Source organism: Varroa destructor, unplaced genomic scaffold, assembly GCF_002443255.2.
Source record: "Varroa destructor unplaced genomic scaffold, Vdes_3.0 BEIS01000004.1, whole genome shotgun sequence".
NCBI lineage: Eukaryota > Metazoa > Arthropoda > Arachnida > Mesostigmata > Varroidae > Varroa > Varroa destructor.
The window spans coordinates 28,189,164-28,209,755 of NW_019211457.1; the positions used below are offsets into that span (position 1 = coordinate 28,189,164).

The window sequence follows — 20,592 nt, forward strand, 5'->3', positions numbered from 1 at the left end:
GAGAAATGGTCCAAGGGTTTGGTCTATTTCTTCCTGTGTCTTTTTAATGTGGTAGGTATTTCTCGTAATGGTTTTCGTCAAATACGAAAAATTGAAGTTGATGAAATTATTGTAGAAATTGAGACTAGACATCCATCACCAAACAGCTTGAAACGATTTGAAAAACGCTAGTCGATGCTTGGGCACAAGTTAACACAAAGAAACTTACTCGACCGTATTTTCATGTGTGCAACTCTATAGAAGTATAACTCAATCGAGCCATTTCTGTATTTGTGGTATGATGTCAAAGTTATGAGTTTGGTAGGGCTCGAAAGAGAAATCGTGCATTATAAGTTGCTATCGCTTCGCAAGAGAATCGATTCAAAGCCCGTACTACAAAACTACAATTAGTGAACGGAAGAGGCGTCATCTCCTACTATGGCAATGCCAGATCACATATACCTCTTAGCTAAAAACTAGAAATATTTAAATGAGAAGTTTCAGTGGATCCGCTGATTTTACACAATCAGCTTTTCAATTTTTTTTCATGGTTTTTTTTTCAAACAATCAATTTTTTTTTGGTTTCTGCAGAAGTTTTCTTGATGGCATTCATAAAGTTTCAATAGGAGGTGTGAAAAGACTACCTCTCACAATTGTTCGGTCGGAGACCAAAGAAGTTCTATAATAGGATCATAGTGTTATGAGAGAACTGGTGGAAGGTCATCGATTAAGATAGCGCCATACTAATTTAGTAATATTGTTCTAGAACATTGAATAGACTAGCTTCAATATAGGTTTAAAAAGCGCCAATACACTTCTAACTAGCCTATATATATATATATAAACTTACTTTGTTATAAAGAACCTGATCAGTTATTGCGCCAGTGGCTTCGATAGCTCCTGCCTTTTGGTCGACATTCCCCCCGCGCATGACTAGTTTCATGCATTCATACATAAGATTAATCTCTCCAGGTGAGAGATCCTTTTTTGACGTGCTTACAAATACCGACGTCAGGAGTTGTTCGTTGCTTTCAAAGATCTCTCTTTTCTCCGCCGGAGTTAACGTTGATTCGTTAAGATGATCCCTACCTAGGGATATCGAAACAAGAATTGCAGCTGCTTCAAGGTGACGTTCTGGAAAAATATATGAAGTCGACGATCAGCTATTGTACTTCATGTACGTCGTAGCAAACGTCTCTTAGTACCGCCAGTAACGATTCTCATCGACAAACCAAATGTAGGTATATTAGACACGGATACAGGGGCTATATGTACTTATTGCGCAAATGCCGTTGGATAAGGTACGCTTGAGTTGATGATCTGACGAAAGTGGAATATCGTATCGTGTGCTTGTGTCTAAGTACATTTTTGTCTCATTTTTTTGATTCTCATTTAGCTAGAGGACACTTTTCCCTAGATTCAAAATATATGGCTGCAACGAATATAAACGAAAATTTTTAGCGAATCATGCTCGGATGGACCCGTAGAGAGAAACGTCCTACAAATAGAGTTTGAGAGAGAATTGATAGTCTGGATCAATTAGTTTGATTGCAGGTACTGTTATGATAAGATAGCAAAAAAAATCGATTCCAGCTACCATTTATATACCTCATTAGTACGTAACATGATAAAAATGTACAGAATGGCTCAAATAAGCCCCAGAGTTAATTACCTGCAGCAACGAGCCGATGTATGTTGGCGAACATCTCTTGATTACTGTATGTTTCATTATAGCTTTCCACTGTGGGAACAGATTTGTTGTAAAAATAGGAGCACTGCTCAAACCGATCACAAACGGCCACAGCCAAAGTGGTCTGATTCTGAATAGGCAATGGAACGTAAAATGGAATTAGTGGTGAATGCTGAACGGTCGATACAGGTATCCAACTATTGTTCTCTCGTTGAACGAATAATTGATAAGTGAGTGGATGAATAGCGAGAGGAATCGAACACCCTAAAACGTGAGCCTCCGAACGGTTGTACGCCTGAAATAGATGTGATAGAAATTACAGGAAACGATACAAATTGATGCGAGTCTACGTCGTCCCCAAGCGTTACTTGAATAATTCATAATTTAATGCGCGGTACCACATATGCTATCGATATTCCTTATATTCGATTTCGAACGGTACGCGATCAAAACGACCGATTTAAAAAAAAGTTTTATACTCCTTTTTATATGTAACTGTAGGTTTTTTCTATGGCATAAAGTCCTATGACCATATGATTATGTTAAAATATGAGAAATTAAATAAAAAAAAAAGGACAGGTAAAACGGTCAAATTAACCGCTAGCGATAGGTTTAGTGAGAATATATTTGAGCGCCTTACTATGATTCATCTGCAATACCACCGCACATGTATTAAGTAAAGAAGACTTCCCGCAGGGACCAGAGATTACTACCTGAACCTATCAGCACTAATGTTTATTGTGTACGCGGTTATTCTTCTTACCTCTAAAACCTCCTCGAACAGAGGCAGGGTCAATCTGCACAGGGAAACACCTGGTTTAGCGAAGAGGCTGATCCGCAAGTGCGTACAATGTTGAGCCCCTTCACAAATACGCATTTTGATTCGGTATTGTCCATGGGCAATTGTTGACCCTGCGGTAGAGGAAGATGCGGAATTAACCTGTAGTAAGTTCGCTTGTTTTACATGCAAAAATCCACTTTTTCCTTTTGATGCGTCAAAAAGAAGGCGGGAAGATATCTACACTTGGATCCACACTAACTCTAGAATAAGCAATGAACCAAGACAAATCAAATGACATGAGGAAAGAAGCAAGTGTTTGTCGAAGCTCTTATACATATATATATATATATATATATATATAGGCTCGAGTATTTTCGTCGATACCTTCAGGCAGCGAAAGGAACGAATCACCCTCGTGACCCGATCGAAACCCGATCGCTCCATGACTGGTCGGAAATCCGTCGACGTCCCAATGTGTTTGCACTCGATTGATATGCACGAAGCGAAATTTGACGTGCAGCACGACAGGTTGTCCGGCGGGGATGACAAACGCTCCATTGGCTTTATCGATTTCGTATACAGGACTATCGCGAACGCGTACCTCATGTAACCATGCCTTAACTCATGCCCAACAAAACGTTAAAAAAACCTTTTCTGTTATAAAAGTGATGAACGGAGCAAAACAACGGAACGAGACATCTGCGAACAATTTGTGTATCTCTAAGTTGCACATAAGGCAAAAGAGACATCTTAGGGTAATATGTGTTGATGGACCTGCATCGAGTGATTCCTGTGGTGGGATGGATTATTTATTTAGGGTGGTGGTATTATTTCGATAGCGTTAGCAATATTGTATTTATAATTTAATTTTGTACAGCGTTCGCTCTGCATACATAGACGACTTGTGGAAAAAAAGTTCATACCATTGGAGCGATATGGTCGAGTGTGTTGACAATTACGAAAGCCGTTGACGGTTCTGTGGCGCTTCCATTGTCTGCTCGGTAAAGGGTAACGGAAAAATTCAGGGTTTGGTGAGGCTGAAGTCCTTCGGTACTGATGTTCAGCACGGGCCCATTGTGAATTGTTGGATCAACAAGCAACTCTGAAGTTGCCCGAGGACCGAAGTCGTAACACGGCTGTTGCTTCTGTTTCAAAAATATTGAGTCTTTTAACAATTATCTCATAGAATGGCAAGGAACCGAACAGCATGTTTGTTCTATGAGGTTTTATGTTTACGAAAAAAAAATGCTCTTTTTGTCTACCGTGTTGTCTGTCAACAAAAGAATAGCTTCGTGCAATACCAACATCATCGATACAGCTCCAAAGATAGGAGACTGGTATCGTGGGGTGACTCGACGGCGATGCGTCCACGATCAACGAGTAGTGATTCGATGCCGTTCCGTCGCCGACTTCACGTTGCGGAGTTCCCCGCAGTACCGCCTGGAGCTTTGCAGGCGCTACTTTTATTGATACACTCGACTCGGAATGAAACTCCAGCTGGTGAATGGTTTCCGCTCCATTATCACGAATCTCGTACATGTACGCGCGTATTGTGAAGGTTACGTTTGCGTTCGCTAGAAAAACAGGGTCGATAGCCGAACTTAGAATTCGTTAGAGAATTAACGTAACTGATGTTTACCTATCAATGTCAATTAAGGGGTGCGCACAAAGGCGCCAGTTAAGGCTGACATTCGATAAATCATTCAGTATACCATTGAAAACGAGGAAACACGTAGCTGTTCTAGAAAAAAAATCGTCCTACATACAGAAACATTCAACTCATTTGCATTGTGAGACGATAAAATAGAGGAGGAATTAGAGCTATCGCGTTAGTTCTCTCGGCGCATTTTCTCAAAAACGTATACATGGTATCATAGGAAATAAAATGACCTAGGGTAATAAGTATGACAATCTTACTACATACGTGGTAGTGCGTATGGCTGTACGCGATAGACTGTACCGCTGTCGAGACTACAAGGGTCCAATTTGACGTCCGGCCTATCAACTCGCCAGGAGTATTTGATTTCATGGAACGTATCATTTGGGCAGCGCTCCGTATCAGGGATGATTGTCTCGACATAAATGATGATACTGGAAGTACACAAGATCCCGATGACATGTGTTATATTAAAAAAAAAAAAAAAAGCCCATCGTTCTACTAGCGTTCCTACATCTTACCTATTCACTGGTAGCTAACACTGGATGTTGAGATTGTAACATTGATTGCGCATAATTGAACAGATGATCCAACTGAATTTGTGATAATAACGGGCTTCGCCTTCTCACGTGCATGACGCACTATTCGTAGTGTTTTCAATGCCTTGCCGGTCCTTGTAGTGAAGTCCGATCTTTAAACTAACTAGCAAACTCAAATGTCTCATCTCTTATAAAATATATATATATATATAGTCATGCAATTTGTATGAAACACAGTTACATGATTAATTCTGAGTAAGTAAATGAAATAAACGCTTTTTCTTACTCGGACTGCGAGACGGTCACGGGTTCGAGCTGAAGCATTGTCGTACTATAAAGAAGTACCATCGGGCCTGGATTCTCATGCCGAATTAGCTGGTGGCTTGCTTCCCCCGCATTTTTCCCTTGTCCGACCTAGACAACCGGTGCCGGCCAAAGCAACTTAATTAGTCAGTTTCACTCGGACCGAATCAACGAAACCTTGAATCCTATTTCAGTTCGGATGCCATAAAGTCTCTAATAATTTTATTGAGAGAGGTATACATGGATTGCGTGGTGCTACCTTGAGTGTAAATGTGTACCGGACGCCATAATCGAAAAGTTCCGAAGCAAGATTCAACGTGGATCCGCTTGTGCCTGGGGAAATATCGATCGAATGACCATAAAAAAGCAAAGGCCACATGTAACATTCAGGTAGAGCTTTCACTAGTCATCTCCAAGGAAAGGATTTCACTTCTAAACTAACGTCAAGCTACTTAGTAGTAGGCAATACGCGTTTCGCACACTTGTTTCGATAGGTTAACGTACGTCCGAAAAAAATATGAAAACGTTTATTTAGTCATAATGACTTTATGAGCTAACGGTGATACAACAAACGGTATACTCACGTTTGATCTCCATGCCTAAGGGATCCTTATCACTAATCTTTATGCTGTCGTTTCGTTGAACGGCCCATTGGAAAACTTCAGGTACGCCGTTAGACCATGAATAGTGTGCGAACAGTTCGAAGTCACCACAATACGGAATAACGTTCGGGCCGGTAATAGCCACATATATCGGCGCATCTTTGACTTCTTGTACCTTGGCGTCCGTTTTCTGAGACGATAACGTAATACAGCACGTTTAGGTAAACATTGTCCGGAATACGGAAACAGATGTACGTCATTAGTCAATATATTTATTTAGAGGGCCGCTAGTTGCATGATAAGAGAAGGTAATTTTTTATACTTTGAAAAATGGCTGAATAAGAAAAAGCTTTCTTCAAACAAAGTTCGAACAAAATCCTAATGTTTCTCTGACAAGGGAGGTTTTTTTGGTGAAGACAACATATAGATACATAATTTCAGAGCTTTGTGCTTTTTGCTACAGCGCTTCAGATGGTCGTAGCGGTAAAAAAACCTTGTCACTCAATTTTTGGTTGGTTAGTTTATTGTAGGCATATTGAGGTGCTCACCGCGTTATGAACACTTATAGCAGATATTATTAGCTACTATTCGAAATAGAGCGAGGTGTCTAGGAAAGCTGCCATACAGTTTTAGGAATACACGCGTACATATTATGCGTATGCTCATGTGATTCATGTGTTTTACAGTACATACCAGTTCATCGCCTACATCAAGGATGAACTTTTGTCCATCTTCTGTGAAATTGCTTGATCGGAACTGAAGCTTCATAGAGTCTGTTAACAAAATGTAGTAATACTTATATTAATACAAAGATGGTCCACTTACAAAGGCAGGAAATCAACACTAGTGATTATGAAGGCAGCATCAACACCAACGACGACGACGACGACAACACTTAAACTACAGAGCTAGATGTGCAATGATGGAAAGTAAGTATATATAGATATATGAATTTTTTTGGATGTATAGAAAAATCAGTATATTTGCTTTTCTCCCGTTTTGGTAGGAATACGATAAGCTGATGTTTCGTCGCCCAGCGGCATAGAAGATAGTCAGCGCCACCGAGAGCCATGACTGTGTCGTCCGTTAGCATGTCTTCGCACGTTTGCAACGAAGAGATATTGACATCTCGATCAAAGACGATAATTACAGCGCCTCCTGAACACGTAATACAGAAGATAATAAAAAAAAAATAAAAAAAAAAAAATAAAATAACGTTGTCATGTCCACAGGCATAACGGGCTCGTTAGAATTATCAACAAAAGCACCATCTAGCCGAGTTAGGCTTGTTCAAACCAGTATTATAAGCCAGTTGTATGATATTTCTCTATGATGCATCGTATAACACTTAGAGAAAACGTGTGAATGTCTTGAAGAAATGCTTCTCGCTGTATTCATAAAGTAATTGTTCTTATATTAATAGTTTCGACATACCGTCTGAATGTATATAGGATTCCTTAATTTGGGGTCTCGTCGCATAAAATAAAAAGCTGAAGTTCACACTTGTGGGATTAAGTCCATCTAGAGTAGGAAAGATAATATACTCTTGGCTTTGTGCAGGAAGCGGAATCTCGCATTCGTTTTGAAGAGTGGCGATGCCTGAAGGGTAAACAGGTAAAATTTTCTGCTTCGGCGTATCGATGCTCATGACGCGGCAGTATAGCGGGAACTTCGGAACATTTCCACCCGAAAATTTTATACGAATCGTTGTTGCATTCTTATTTTCGACGCTGCGATAGGGTGCGCGGCTCGGTTCCATCTTGGCGTAACCAACTACAAAACAAGGACAAAACGAAAATTTATCGTCGGGGTTTCTTCAGAAACACGGGTTATATATTACCGATTTCGTTTAATAGATTGTATTTGCTATCTTTAGAAGCTTACAATGAATCATTTGTGTCTTATGCAATAGATGGGTTCTACCTATAGAGTAAAAAAATATTGTGCACATATTTTATAGAAAACACACTCCTATGCTATAATTCAAATTGATAACCGTCCACTAACTGCTGGCGTCGAAGACGTGCAGCGTGAGATTTCGACGTTCCTCCTTGCCAAGGCGCGAAAGCCGTGGATTAACGAAGTAGTTCCCTTCGGGAAGACCTTTTGGCACACGGCACACAAACGAGACTTTTCCGTTTGAGGGTGTCAGGAATCCATTTCCAATTCCAGGGGATGGCGGACCCACAATTTGGGCTTCGGGATCGGTTGCGTTCCGGAATACGCACACGATCTCAGACGGGGCCTCACCACTGAACGCGCCGTAAAGCGTCATCTATTACAAAAAAAGCGCCTCGATATCAGTGTTTTATAGCTTTGTTCCATCTCGATTCGAGGCAAACAACTTAATCATAGTTTTAGTCAGTAGTACTGCCTCAGTTCAGCATCGCAGAAAGAAATTGGCAGCGCTCAACAAACCGCAGGCTTACGCCCGGTTTCGAACCCAAACTACCTATCATGACCCTAAATTTGGCAGACAAACACTGTAGCACTGGGCCAGCACAAGGATTTTGCATCGATCTCTAAAGCATATATGATTGTTGGCTTTTTCTGGCTAGCCCTAACTTAATCCGCAATACCTATTACGTAGAAACGTATAGAGAAAATAGAGATGTTTATAAATACGTACCTCGAAACTTTTGTTAGCCGGTGCGCAAGTCGGTTTAATTTCAGTAAGCTTCAAACACGAGCCGGCTTTGCCCCCGCAGACGCCACAGATATCCTTCGTTTGACCGCTGAAATGTCATTGGATGGCGAGACCATTGTTATTCTTCGATATTTTTATTCAAATAATGAAATTAGTAGATTACTTAGTGATTGATTAGTAGAGTTACTTTTCATTTTTACATTAAGAAACTTTGTAAACAAGAGAACTGCACTCTACGAAGCGAATTTGTGCTCCATAAGATTAAATGTATCGCTGAAAAAAGTGTGTGTGAACTAAGTAAAGTGGAACTTAGAATTTTTCAGTTTATAATAATTCAAGACACGCGACATTTTATGATGCAAAAAGCTATTTCTGACTTCGAATTTGCGTGACAGATTCAATGCCGTTTCGCTAAGCGGTGTCCTAGTTTCGTGGGTACAAGGGTACATCGGTCCTGGAAGTATGTTTTCTTACTTGTCGCATTCACACGGTGCCTTGGCCGTCCTGCAATTCCCGCAACCGTCAAGAAAATCTGCTTTTTTATTAGAAGATGTACCACCAATACATTGACCGCATTTTTGTTTCGCCATTTTATCTTGTTCAGCTGCAATCGGAATGGTTATTTGAAAATAGACAACCTTTAATAATGATATTTGCCTAACCGTTGGCCATGTAAATTTTAGAATTAGCATACGATCATATAGCAATATAATCTAGTTAGGTAGTATATTTTTTCTCTAATTATACACCCAATTATAACTGTACAAATCGTCACCTTGGTGTTTTCACGCAAAATTGCAGCCGTTTAGTCCTGAAATGATATACTACTCGTTCGGCGTCAGTTCTTCTAACGAAAACAGTTATATAAATTATTCATAAAGTATAATATCATATTGTTATCAAAAACTTAAGACTTCATTGATAAAATATGCGCAAAAACATGGCTAAGAAATTTTAGAGTTTACAGACATTGTAAGTGAACAGCCCATTCAACACTACAGTTCTGCACCATAAGCAACGATGGCATCCATGTTAGGTTTCGGGCATCAGTTTATTGCAATTTGTTGTGCTGGGTTTAGGATTTAGGTCCGTATTTCTGCGCTTAACTTTGAGCTCAGATCGGGAGGAGGTGGAGGATATCTTGTTAATCAATTAGACCTAACAAAACAAGAACTTCTCATTCATTAATTAGTAGGCACCAATGGCAATAGCGGGGCATGACTGCTAATTGACCTTGGCCGTTGGTGAGAACCAGCTTTGATGTCGATATACGCACGCGCGATTTCTTCGGCGGCAGGTTCGTAAGCGGGCTGCCGTCCGTACAGTCGTGCACGACAGTTTCGTCATTATACGTATCAGGATAAAATATCCAGCCGAAGTTTTGCGATTTCGAAGTATGTAGACGTTATTGAAGCAGTGGTGTATATCGAACTTTTCGATAAAAATGTAAATAATTTTAGCTGCAAAGTCGATAGCGGTACAGAAGTAACTAGAAAATTTAGCGGAAAAAAATATTCGAATAATCGTAAAAAGCTGTCAAAGTTTCTTGAATACAGCGTGAATTGCCTAAGCCGTAAGCTCGGACCTGTACTTATATTTTATTAGGGCAAATTTTCGTATAACATCGTTAGAGGAATAGAGACGAAAAACGAACTGTAAAACTGTTATCAAAGTCTGAGTTACACATCAGCTTAAGAATTAATTACTATTAGACTTGCTTTGTCTGTTACGTACAAGGTAGATAACACGTCCCAGTGCAATCTTTGTAGATAGAGTCCTTTGCGTTGCCACCCCGAAGGCAAATCCCGCATGAGTCATTGACGTAAGGTGACGGTGCGGCCTTAGGCCCCGTGTCGATGCAGCGACCCATGCAATCTCGAAACGCGGACTGAGTGTCGACTGTGCGCGGTTCCGCATCCTCAACTGTTGATGAACGCATTTCACACCTGTTTTAGTTCATTTAATTCGCAAATAGCTCGAATCGCTGCACGATATCCTGTGCTAAAATAGATACTGTTGCAGGAAGAGTTACCAGTGAGCGAGACTTCGTAAATAAGCAAATACGGCCCTTTGAACCTACTCGTGATGCATTGAGACGCGTCCATAGGGAACCAGTCACGTATGGTACATGGTGAATAATTGATGATTCAAGCTACTACTGTCACCCTGATCTATTAGAATTTCGGTGTGACGAAACAGCAGGTAACAATCTCAGAGTCGTGGAGACGCTCTCCATGCTTCCGAAATTAACAGCCTAGTTGGCGCACGTTACGTTCCTTCAGTGTCTAGCTAGCCTACTACAGAAGCGACAAAGCGCGGGAACACCGGTACAATTCACATGATTTGTGCTGCCTAACTGTCCGAACTTCGAAACAGGAAATTAACAGGGAAAACAAGTCTAAAACCAACCTGTACCGTATTATATTTAGTAATCTGAATATACCAGACATAAAAAAAAAAACTTGTTTCCTACTCAAAAAGGAATTTTACAGATAGAAAATAGAGAGAAAATAATTCATACCCTCGATATGTACGGCTTCTGGTTTTTACATCCTAAAATAAATACACCCTACAAAAATAGTGGTTAAAAAACTTGACTTTAGAGAAGCACTAGTATAAAGATATTTTTTGCTTTAACCGAAAAGATTTATCAGATGAAATGCCGGACAACTTTTGTTGGCACCGTTAGTTGGCACGATCTTCTTCTCTAAACCCTATCGTTTTTCAAATAAATTGAAGAAAAAGTGAGTTACCACGCTGTGCACGGTACGCTCTTGGTAACAAGTGCGGTATCTATATATACATCAAGTCGATCTACCAATGCATTCTGAGGAACACGGATCGAGGTAAGCAGATCCGCCGCAAACTCCCATACAGTCGCGTGTTGCTTGACCTCCACATAAACCTTTACAATCTTTGCCGAAATCTTCGTCCAGCCCGGTCGAGCCCCGGACGCAGTACCCGCATTTATTCAGATACGAACCAGGAAAACCTAGGTATTCACAATCTGACATATAAAAGACCAATTATTTGCGTATTTCTAGCTGATCTTGAAATCACATCAGCTGTATACCTATCGAATAGATAGCTTACATCAGTTAAAAGAGGCCACATCTGTATCAACTTGCATTTAGTAACGCAATACGTGAACTTAGTTTCGTGATTTAAGAAGAAAACTAAACATAGCTCAACTCATATGAACTTAATTGCTTCAACGAAACACCCATTTCATGTAACTTTAATGACACATTTAACAAACTGTAATAAACATAGCTCAACCTATGGTAGCCGCTGCATAATCTTGACATTGTTGTCCGCCACTAGAATGTAGTGTGGCAGTTAACACGGACAGGGCGAAAGCGGCCCTTAGGGCGTCGCAAAACGACAGCGACAGAAAGCGCCGATGATATGACGTGCAGGGAGCCATCTTGAGGACTCACTGACCAACTGGAAGAACGTTAGAAAACGACATAGGACAGTGAAGAGAGCATTTCATTTTCGGAAGTCTTCAATTTCACCTGGAAAATAATAGCATACGACATAAACGGATTTAGAAGCGAATGAGTTGTATTTAGATAACGTCTATGCATTTTGCTTTGTTCTGTACGACGTACGCGGTTTATATTGTTCCCTCACCATTACTCAGCAGGGATATAATGAGTTGGAGATAACTGACTAATATAAACTTTAGAGGACAACTTGTTTTTGTATGATTTATGAAACGAAAGCAACTTTGCAAAATAGGTATGGCAGCTGTACAATTGTGACTACACTAGTTCCATAATCTTGGACGGATGTAAACCTGATAGTCTTTATTAAAGGTGCCAGCTTTCAGCTATAGGCGCACCTTTCAATGCACCTTGGCTGTACGGGTGTCTGGTATCAATGCATAGTTGAAAAACGTTTTTGACACTTAAACTTCTCTAGCCAGTAAAGTAATATCGTGCTCTGAAAAAAAAGAAAAAATAAAACTTGACTTCGGACGCATTCCTATCTATAGAACTAAATAATATGAAAATTAAGGCCAGGCCTATTCAGTAGTGTTGAGCAATCAAACGCGATCGTTTGAATGTATTTTTATGTAGTAAAAAATCAATTACGCTATTTAAACAACGACATCTTCTTTAGCTAAGTCATCGCAGTGAATGTTTACATCTTTCTCGAAACAAAACGGGATTTATGACTTCTTTCGAAGTCAGCCTATTTAGCTAAAATAAAAATCGCTGGCCTAAATCGAGTACGTAGGATCGATTGATGCCATATTAATCAGATTTTGCTACAGATAACTAAAGCGTGTTAGATTTTGAATTTCGCGTAGAACATAAGCTAAATTAGTTTGTATTTTTTTTTGATACTGACCTATTTGAGAAAATGGAGCTCAGATTTACTTTAACGTCCTTATCAATCTATCTCATCAAAATCAGCCAGAATACAGGTGCGCTGTTCCCTGATTATACTCTACGAAGCAACGATTTGATGTTCACTATTATTTTCACGCGCAAATACTTCTGATGCCCTTTGCAACTCACTAGCACTTAAACAACAGCATTTGCTGAACGTCAAATTTATGTACCGGTTTTACGTGAATCGACTGAACGCGCTACATCACCAAAAATGTTCCAGCCGTTCGCCTTGTTCCGTTCGCGCAAAGTGTTTTGCTTAACTTCAATCAAAGGGAGTTCTGTTCTGAGTTTTTAGACGGCGTCGCACTTTTCGCGCTTGCAATACGCGTAGCCAGTTCGACCAAATGTTGTCAACGTGGGCAGGGTGTTACGGGTCTGGTAATTGAGTGTTTGTCTTTTTTTTTAGCAGGTTAGGACGGACTACAAGGTAAGCACTGCAGGACAAAGCTAGGTTTATCATTGGTGATATTTTCTGGTGAGCAATTTTTGCCACAGTTGTCAAGCGGCGTGAATTGTTTTTTTATTGGAAAGTAAAAGAACATCTTAAGCTGAATGACTTGGTTGGCCTGGAGGTTTGTTTCGTAGCTTGTTAATTTGTTAACTTGTTGATTATCTTAGGCACTTATCTTAGGCGTAAGTTCGTCTGTAGATAAAACGCTGGGCCAATACAATTTATAATGCAACATAGGGTAATTCATAAAGAGCTTGTGCAAATACCTCGTCGTGGTGTGGTTTTTGACCCAGAGGTGAGGTCCATCTGGTAGCGACTCTAACATTTTCGCTTAAGTGAGTCGACTCAATTGCCTATGAATATTTTACTTCAGTGTAAGTGGAAATTGTTTTAGACACTATTTTTAATCACATTCAAATAATTGTGTTCAATCTACACCACCATATCTTGCTCAGTTCTTGATAGCCACAGCCGAGCGTTACTAATAGATAAACCAAACCTTACTTGAGAAGACAACATAAATAGTTTTACCGTTTTCAATACTTTGTTAGTGTTTTCGTACCAATTCCATGAATAACGTTCTGCCTTCTTGTATCCGGTACATGCAATCACTACGGCGCCATCACATGAAGTCAACAAGAACAAGTGGTTATTTGTTCTGATACTCTTCTTTATCACTCTTCCAAATAACAAATAATCATTCGAATAGCTGCAGATTCTCTGTTACATCTTATACTAGAGAAGATGAACATACTTGTTCCAACGCTGGACGTACCCTGACTTAGAGTTTTTGTTTTTACCCCGTTTCTATGTACGTTTTTTGTTCGGACCGCCCTGTTTTTGCTGCTGACCGTTACGATTCGGTGCAACACGGGTTGACGGTCCATGTAAGTAAATTTCCTAAAATGGAGCCACGTTCCAAGCGAATATGTTTTTCTACTTCACCTCGTATTTCGACCACTTTTAGCTTTCGGAAAACTTTTTAACCGCTAAATATTCAGTCCTATCCTTATTTCTATATATGGATAGTGATTTCTACTTTTTTTTTGTCCTACGACTCTACGCGTATATAATTAAAGGACTCTCTTCTTTTTTTAACTTTCCAGCTTGTTCTAGTTAGCTGTGTTCTTCAATGGGCCTTTGCCCGAGGTCCCGGCCACGGCCATGGCAATCAAAAGGGCTCTTTCGTAGGTCATCGCCATTAGGATATTCATGGAAGCTATGATTTTGTTTGGGACATCAAGGACGGCTATGGTGACGTGAAGGGCCGAAAGGAAAAGGGTCTATGAAGGTTACGGGAAATGCCACTCCGGATGCCATAAAAAACCCACTATGGTTATTGCTAATTATGGATCCTTCTAATAGATAGATAAATACATACATAGTGAAATAATTATACTGCAGGTATCAAGCAGGAGTCTACACTCGAGTCTAGCTGAGCGTGCTTTTCATTTAGACCAATAACGTTATCCTTCGGGTATATTTGCGTAGCTTCGGAGAGCTAGCCACACTCGTTTACCACTAAATTTGCAAAATACTTTATATTACAGGAAATTCTGTAATCCTTGTTGCACTGAACACTAGATTAAATAGGAACTGAGTTAAACTTTCGCATGACCACGAGTTCGTTACGTCATCGATAACTTTAGTTCCTATATTTTTACTCAGTCGGTCAAAAATTGAAAAATAGCTGAAACATGCAGGAAAGTGTATAAACTATCGGCTTTCGTGCGTACATATTCTGCTAATAGGGTCACAATTTATTCATACGAATGCGTGAATAGTACCAAACTCGCATGGGACTATGATTGGTTCGGTGACTAAAATTTTATAACGCCTTTCATTAACCTGTTATATACCTAACCTCATTTTTAATGATATCATTCTGTTGAATGTTTTAATTGTTTTACATCAGCCTAATCGAAGTTACATCTTCGATACTGCAGGCGGGAAAAAATTATTAATAATTTTTAGTATAACGGTGTAATGGTCGGTTCGCGTTTACGAAGACTACGAGGATACTCATATTCTCTGTTAGTGGCTGCAACTTGAGGCAGTCTCTCAAAATCATCATGACAATCAGCGTTTTCGTCCTCTCCACAGAGAATAACTACGGCCCTTCTTTTCCAGTAGTAGTGTAGTAACCGTAATAGTAGAGATCTTCTTGCTCTCCTGTGTGGACCGGTTTGGACGATGCTGTCTTTAGATGGAGGGAGCCTCTAAGTGATTCCACATGGTTCGCTACCCACTGCAGTGATATCGGTTTGTTATGTGCCGATAGTTCCTTAAGCCTTCGGTCGTTTCAGCCCTCTGCAAGAGGCCAGCGTGGCAAGGCAGCATCCGAACGGGAGCAAGAACGTTACCATTGATCCCTGACATTACACCATCATGTCGGCAGGGTAAGTTTCACTGGAATGTGATACGCTTAAAAAGCACCAATTTATGATAGTTCCCGTAATACCTCTTGTCTCTTTATGTTGTGTCAAGTATAAGTGTCCGGCCTCGAGAACGCTAGACTTCTGATGAAGCATTCTAAACGCTCGTTTTATTTGATGCACATTTTATGTCTCACACTGTGTCACTGCAGGAACCGTCAGCTTGTCTCAACGCTTCCGTTGCTAACTGTTATATGCCTTCTGTTCAACTCGGTTTGTATGGCATTGCCTAAACATTTTTCGACTTCAGGGCCTCATGCCTCGCGTAAGGAGGCCAACAAAGCAAACGTCGTTGAGGCTGCTGAAGTGAGGGAGCTTCGGTTACTTAGCCCGGAAGAGAGCCGAAATCGTCTAGCGGCAATTTTCGATCGTATTGATAAGGTATATTTACTTTTGGCATTTTTAGAATGTGAACCAGCGACGGTTGCAGGCTTGTCAGTGGAAATTATGACAACGCATTGGCCGGTTAGACCAAACCGCTCTCTTATTGATAGGGTATTAGAACTGTTTATTAGACCTTGGTTCAACTGTTGCATCACATTATTATTTCTTGTCTACCTGTACTAGTTCGCTTTATTTACGAAGCTGTGTTAGCATAGTCTTCAACAGAATTGCAGCTGTACATATATTTTTCTAACGCGAATTAACCCATAAGATACATGGTTTGCCTAAAAATAGGACCTAGATGGACTCTTGACACAAGATGAACTTTCAAAATGGATTCATCGAATAGCTCGCAGAAATATCGAATCTGGCACCCGACGCAAATGGAATCGCCACAACCCCTATGGAAGTTCTCGTCTCAGCTGGCAGGAATATCGAAAATCCATGTACGGCCTGCCGCTCCATTGGGAAGAGGTATAGAACAATTAGCTATCGAGCATACGTAATTAGTTAACACAAGAACTTATGTAAATTCCAGTAAGACGTGCATCCTGCAACTTATAAAGTTGAAATGAATTCGAAAGCCAAAAACTATGAAATAAATACTCAGAGCAACCGAGAGTTGCCAAGATAAGTAAAGACTCGCCAGCAGTTCTGTGGCCGACTGACAACCATTCTAACTTGCAGCGTCGTCTAGCAGATGCCGAAAAGGCTAGTTATACCTTAATATTACGCAACGTCTTGCAATAACGCTATGATTATTGCAATGTAACTTTCTCGCTACAAGAGAAAAGGGAAGATTCATGACATTCACTAAGCCAATCAGAGCATAGTTTTACCAAAATATACAAGCAAGCTAGCCGAAGGCCATCGCTGTCGCATTGATTGTCGAGTGTTCTTCATTTAATGACTAATACTCGTTTTAGGATCAGCATCCCCAACAGGATGCAGATGGTCATAAGGTGAATCGAATGATTAGAACTGACCGCCGACGTTGGCTCGCAGCTGATCGGAATGGTGACGAAATGCTGGACATTGAGGAGTTCGAAGCGTTCCTTTACCCTGAAGAGAAGGAACATATGGCCGAGGTCGTTGCTATCGAAACGCTGGAAACAGTTGATAAAAATGGCGACGGGTGCGTTTAAGCTTCACTTTGGTATTCGACTATCATTTGTCTTCTCTGCTTGAATTATGTTGCGTACGCAGAAGAGATTATAATATAACTAGATCCAATTATTGACTACAGTTCAGTGAAGATTGTAGTATATAGACCCCCATAGCTATACAAAAATGCAGTATCTAGGTTAGTTAAGACTATCGCACAACTTAAAGTTTGTCGAAAGCGTTGGACGTCCCGAACTGATTCTCGTGGTTGTTGTTGTTGGTGTAGCTGCTGCCATTTTTGTTATTTTACAATAAAGAAAGCATATTGTTCCCTTTTTAGCTTGAAGAGCTTCTTATTTATTAGTTAGATCCTTAGTTATTATTATACTAATTATGCTATCATTTAAATGCTACAGCATGGTGGATCTTAACGAATACATAGAGGATATCTTTCCCGATCTAAACGGAGGCTCACTGCCTAACTATGCTCAGGAAGAAGTAGAACTTTTCCGTAATCGTCGAGATACGAACGGTGATGGCCAATTAGATCTTCAGGAGGTTCGTATTTATCTGCATTTTAACTGCGTGCTAGAATTTTTCACGAAGATAAACAAACATATACCCTCGTACATAGTCGTAGATAATGTTAACAATGGGCCACAGTTAGAAACGGCGTATTACACAAACAACTGATTTTAGCCGAAAAAAAAAGTGCAATGCAAATAATTATCAGATCGGAAAAGTGACCCCAGTATAATTGTTTTTCATGTGGAAGCTCCGAGGAATTCGCGCATCCCATTTTCCTCATCAGAAGAACATTAAAAAATAAAACTTATGTAATATTAGCTGCAAATATACGTTTTTTTCACTATAACATAAACTTCAACATACCTTTCAGATGATCGCTTACACCCATCGTTCAGAAGACGACCACCCCGAGGCGGAAGCACTTCATCTGGTCCATTCTGCTGACAGCGATTCCGATGGAAAATTAAGCAAGCAAGAAGTCCTTGAGAATTATGATCTCTTTGTGGGTGGCCAAGTTACTGATTATGGCGAGGCTCTACTTAAGCTACCGAATCACGACGAATTTTGATTGCATAAAACCACTAAGTAGAGGAGCACTGACGATAAGTAAACAAACATGCTACAGCTACGCCAGAGTTACGAGGTAAAAAAAACAGTGAAAAACTTATGATCAGAGGATACCATGGTAGTGTAACGCAATAGAAAATGTATATGGCCCAATGTACTCCTATGGTAATATCTGATCAAGCAAATGTGTCTAAAGTTTCGTCGGAATAATTTCGACCCCAATCAACGATTTGTACTATATGCGAATCGTTCTTAATCTACTCAACTTTAATATTCATTGAAGATTTCAAAAATAAGATAGCCCATATTTACGTAATTAGCACGTCTCGTGCGCTACGTATTCCTGTGCTATTTTCTGTTAATTCTATTGTGACTTAATGTGAGATAGTGATATGATATATATTGCGATAACGATATACTGTAGGCCTGCAACTATCAGTAAGCAGCTCTTCACTGGCCAAGTGCTAATAATATCACTATCTTGTTCACTTGATATTCCTCTGTTTTTATATCTATGATTGAATTAGTAATTTCATTGAGAAATACCTCTATTTTATCTGTTTCATCAAAATCATCATCGCAAACATTATTTTTAAAATAAAAATGTTAAACATAGAAAAATTGCATGCCTCCGAGGCTCATGGAATGCCTCCTACCAGCAATTTCCGATCTAGCGTAATTTTTTTTATTAGGCTCAATATTGTTCGTAGATAGGATGCTATCGAAACGATATACAACACATTTTCCAATGTAGATTTAGCCAGTAATAATAATAAAAGACAATTCAGCAATTAATAACTACTCGCAGTGAATACGTACATAATACCCCGATCAACGTTGTACCTTTGTTAACAATTGTATTCACGACCTTGTCTACTGTTTAGACCCAGTCCACCCCTTCCCCTGTCCCGCCTAGCTCGCTGTTGTACACATGTGTACATCTTTCGATGTCTGCTTTGAATATTAGTTGTTTCTTTTTTGACCTTGGAAAGGTATGCCCCTTATTCCCTTTGTAGGAAAACCAAAACTGATCGCGGTGACTTTTCGTGTAAATGTTTAACTTGCGGATAAGAACGAAATATGCGGTGTAAAGCGGACACACACGATCATTCCTCGTGGCTTTTTGTAGCTCTTGCCCTCCGGTGTCGTCAAATTCTGTTGCGGTTGTTCAGTCCTTATATAACACGCGGCAAAGTAGTAACTTATCATTCAAGTATCACACACAAGTTAACACCGTTAGACACCTGTTAGCGTAGAGTTATGGTTCAAGCCAGTGGTTTCGTTCTTCAGGAGGTTTCCTATTTACGACAAGCATTTGTATAGTAGAATATTGCCTAAAGTAACTTCAGGTTTTTTGCAGGGCGCGTGGCTTTTTGGCCTCAATTAGTCTAATTCATCGACTAGTAATGATAATATTAGTCAAAATGAATAACAGTAATAGTAAATATAATGTTTTGTTTACGAAAAAAATAGCTAACATTTTTTATTGGCAAAAATTTACAGTTGCCATATTTTTTCTAAATGATCGTAGCCGGGGGTGTCCTTACATTGGCCTTTGCCCAAGGCCCTTGCTAGGGCCATGGCGGTCATGGAAGCAGTTCTACGGTTCATCGCCGTCAAAACGATCATGGAAACTATGACTTTGCTTACGATATCAAGGACGCCTATAAGAACGTAGACGGCCGAAAGGAAAAAGGGGATCTCAAAAACACGTACTCGGCTCTTACCATCTCAGCGAAATAGACGGAAAGCATCGTTTCGTTTATTATGTGATTGACAAGAGTGGTTTTCGCCATTAAATGAAACCAAATGAACATAGCAAAATAACAAGCCATCCGACAACCGCTGAGTATCACTCAGCTAATAACAGATATATTCCGCCTGATCACTACAGACACTATGACAGCTCTCGTGATTACGGAAAACACCACGATGGACTCGGTTACGGCGTAGGTCGAGGACATAGTTTTCATTCGTGTTTAATGTGAAGCACAAACGACGACGAGTGGTTGTTTGCAAAAAAGCTCCTCTACTAAAATTAGTTACTTTGCTTCTACCAATAAAGGTTAGTGCTAAAAAATAGATCACATGTTAAGTTTTATCTGAGAATGTATTTATTAGTTGTATAAAGCTCCATGTTGGATATGCGTATGGTCACAACTCCGAGTGGTAATTTTAATCAATGCCGAAATGAGAAAGCAAGGAAACAGCCATTTCATCATTAAGGTAGCATTAAGAGATTACGATCGAACTAAGGGGTCCATTATTTCTGTTATACAATATGCAGCAGTTCGTTAAAATAGTTTCAGTACCGTTCCTCCCAAAGCTGTTTTGAAGATTGATTCTTTCCAATATATTTCTATAGTAGCATGTTCCACTTCATACTACATTAAGCAGAGAATAGAAAATTTTCGAATTGACATGCTTAGATTCAAGTTACAAGCGACAAGCAGAGAGAAAAATGTCTGCCAACCGTAATAAGTTCGAATATTTATATACGAGTGAAAATCGCTCCGTTCACA

The 20,592-nt window shown here is 39.9% G+C and overlaps 2 protein-coding genes across 6 annotated transcripts in view; one reads left to right on the plus strand and one right to left on the minus strand.

Moving 5' to 3' along the window:
* LOC111250135 (uncharacterized) overlaps positions 1 to 20,592 on the minus strand; it is an 82,619-nt gene that overhangs the window by 5,180 nt on the left and 56,847 nt on the right. For 2 of the 5 annotated variants that reach the window (XM_086988800.1, XM_086988797.1), the window contains 20 exons: positions 17,867 to 17,940; positions 11,478 to 11,716; positions 11,017 to 11,205; positions 9,933 to 10,121; positions 8,673 to 8,802; positions 8,181 to 8,286; positions 7,559 to 7,826; positions 6,986 to 7,324; positions 6,539 to 6,709; positions 6,245 to 6,324; positions 5,534 to 5,741; positions 5,209 to 5,282; positions 4,933 to 5,060; positions 4,375 to 4,541; positions 3,756 to 4,024; positions 3,374 to 3,595; positions 2,835 to 3,066; positions 2,433 to 2,581; positions 1,652 to 1,964; positions 830 to 1,113 (listed from right to left, as the gene is read on the minus strand). In XM_086988800.1, coding sequence (XP_086844926.1) covers positions 830 to 1,113; positions 1,652 to 1,964; positions 2,433 to 2,581; positions 2,835 to 3,066; positions 3,374 to 3,595; positions 3,756 to 4,024; positions 4,375 to 4,541; positions 4,933 to 5,060; positions 5,209 to 5,282; positions 5,534 to 5,741; positions 6,245 to 6,324; positions 6,539 to 6,709; positions 6,986 to 7,324; positions 7,559 to 7,826; positions 8,181 to 8,286; positions 8,673 to 8,802; positions 9,933 to 10,121; positions 11,017 to 11,205; positions 11,478 to 11,625 — 3,666 coding nt within the window. In that variant the 5' untranslated portion in view covers positions 11,626 to 11,716; positions 17,867 to 17,940. Of the gene's footprint in view, positions 1 to 829; positions 1,114 to 1,651; positions 1,965 to 2,432; positions 2,582 to 2,834; positions 3,067 to 3,373; positions 3,596 to 3,755; positions 4,025 to 4,374; positions 4,542 to 4,932; positions 5,061 to 5,208; positions 5,283 to 5,533; positions 5,742 to 6,244; positions 6,325 to 6,538; positions 6,710 to 6,985; positions 7,325 to 7,558; positions 7,827 to 8,180; positions 8,287 to 8,672; positions 8,803 to 9,932; positions 10,122 to 11,016; positions 11,206 to 11,477; positions 11,717 to 12,045; positions 12,113 to 17,866; positions 17,941 to 20,592 lie in introns of those variants that run through there. The other 3 variants (XM_086988798.1, XM_022804896.2, XM_086988799.1) reach the window with 3 other exon arrangements.
* On the plus strand, positions 15,196 to 18,868 carry LOC111249198 (calumenin-A-like). Its single transcript, XM_022802755.2, has 6 exons — positions 15,196 to 15,451; positions 15,640 to 15,868; positions 16,166 to 16,345; positions 16,798 to 17,006; positions 17,392 to 17,533; positions 17,874 to 18,868. The coding sequence occupies exons 1-6, from the start codon at positions 15,441 to 15,443 to the stop codon at positions 18,069 to 18,071; spliced, it is 969 nt and encodes a 322-aa protein (XP_022658490.1). The 5' UTR covers positions 15,196 to 15,440; the 3' UTR covers positions 18,072 to 18,868.

Bases quoted from the DNA above. Each gene is read 5' to 3' on its own strand.
- LOC111249198 (XM_022802755.2), top strand. The intron at 16,346-16,797 runs GTATAGAACAAT...TACTCGTTTTAG, and splicing joins TGCCGCTCCATTGGGAAGAG to GATCAGCATCCCCAACAGGA. The intron at 17,007-17,391 runs GTGCGTTTAAGC...TAAATGCTACAG, and splicing joins GTTGATAAAAATGGCGACGG to CATGGTGGATCTTAACGAAT.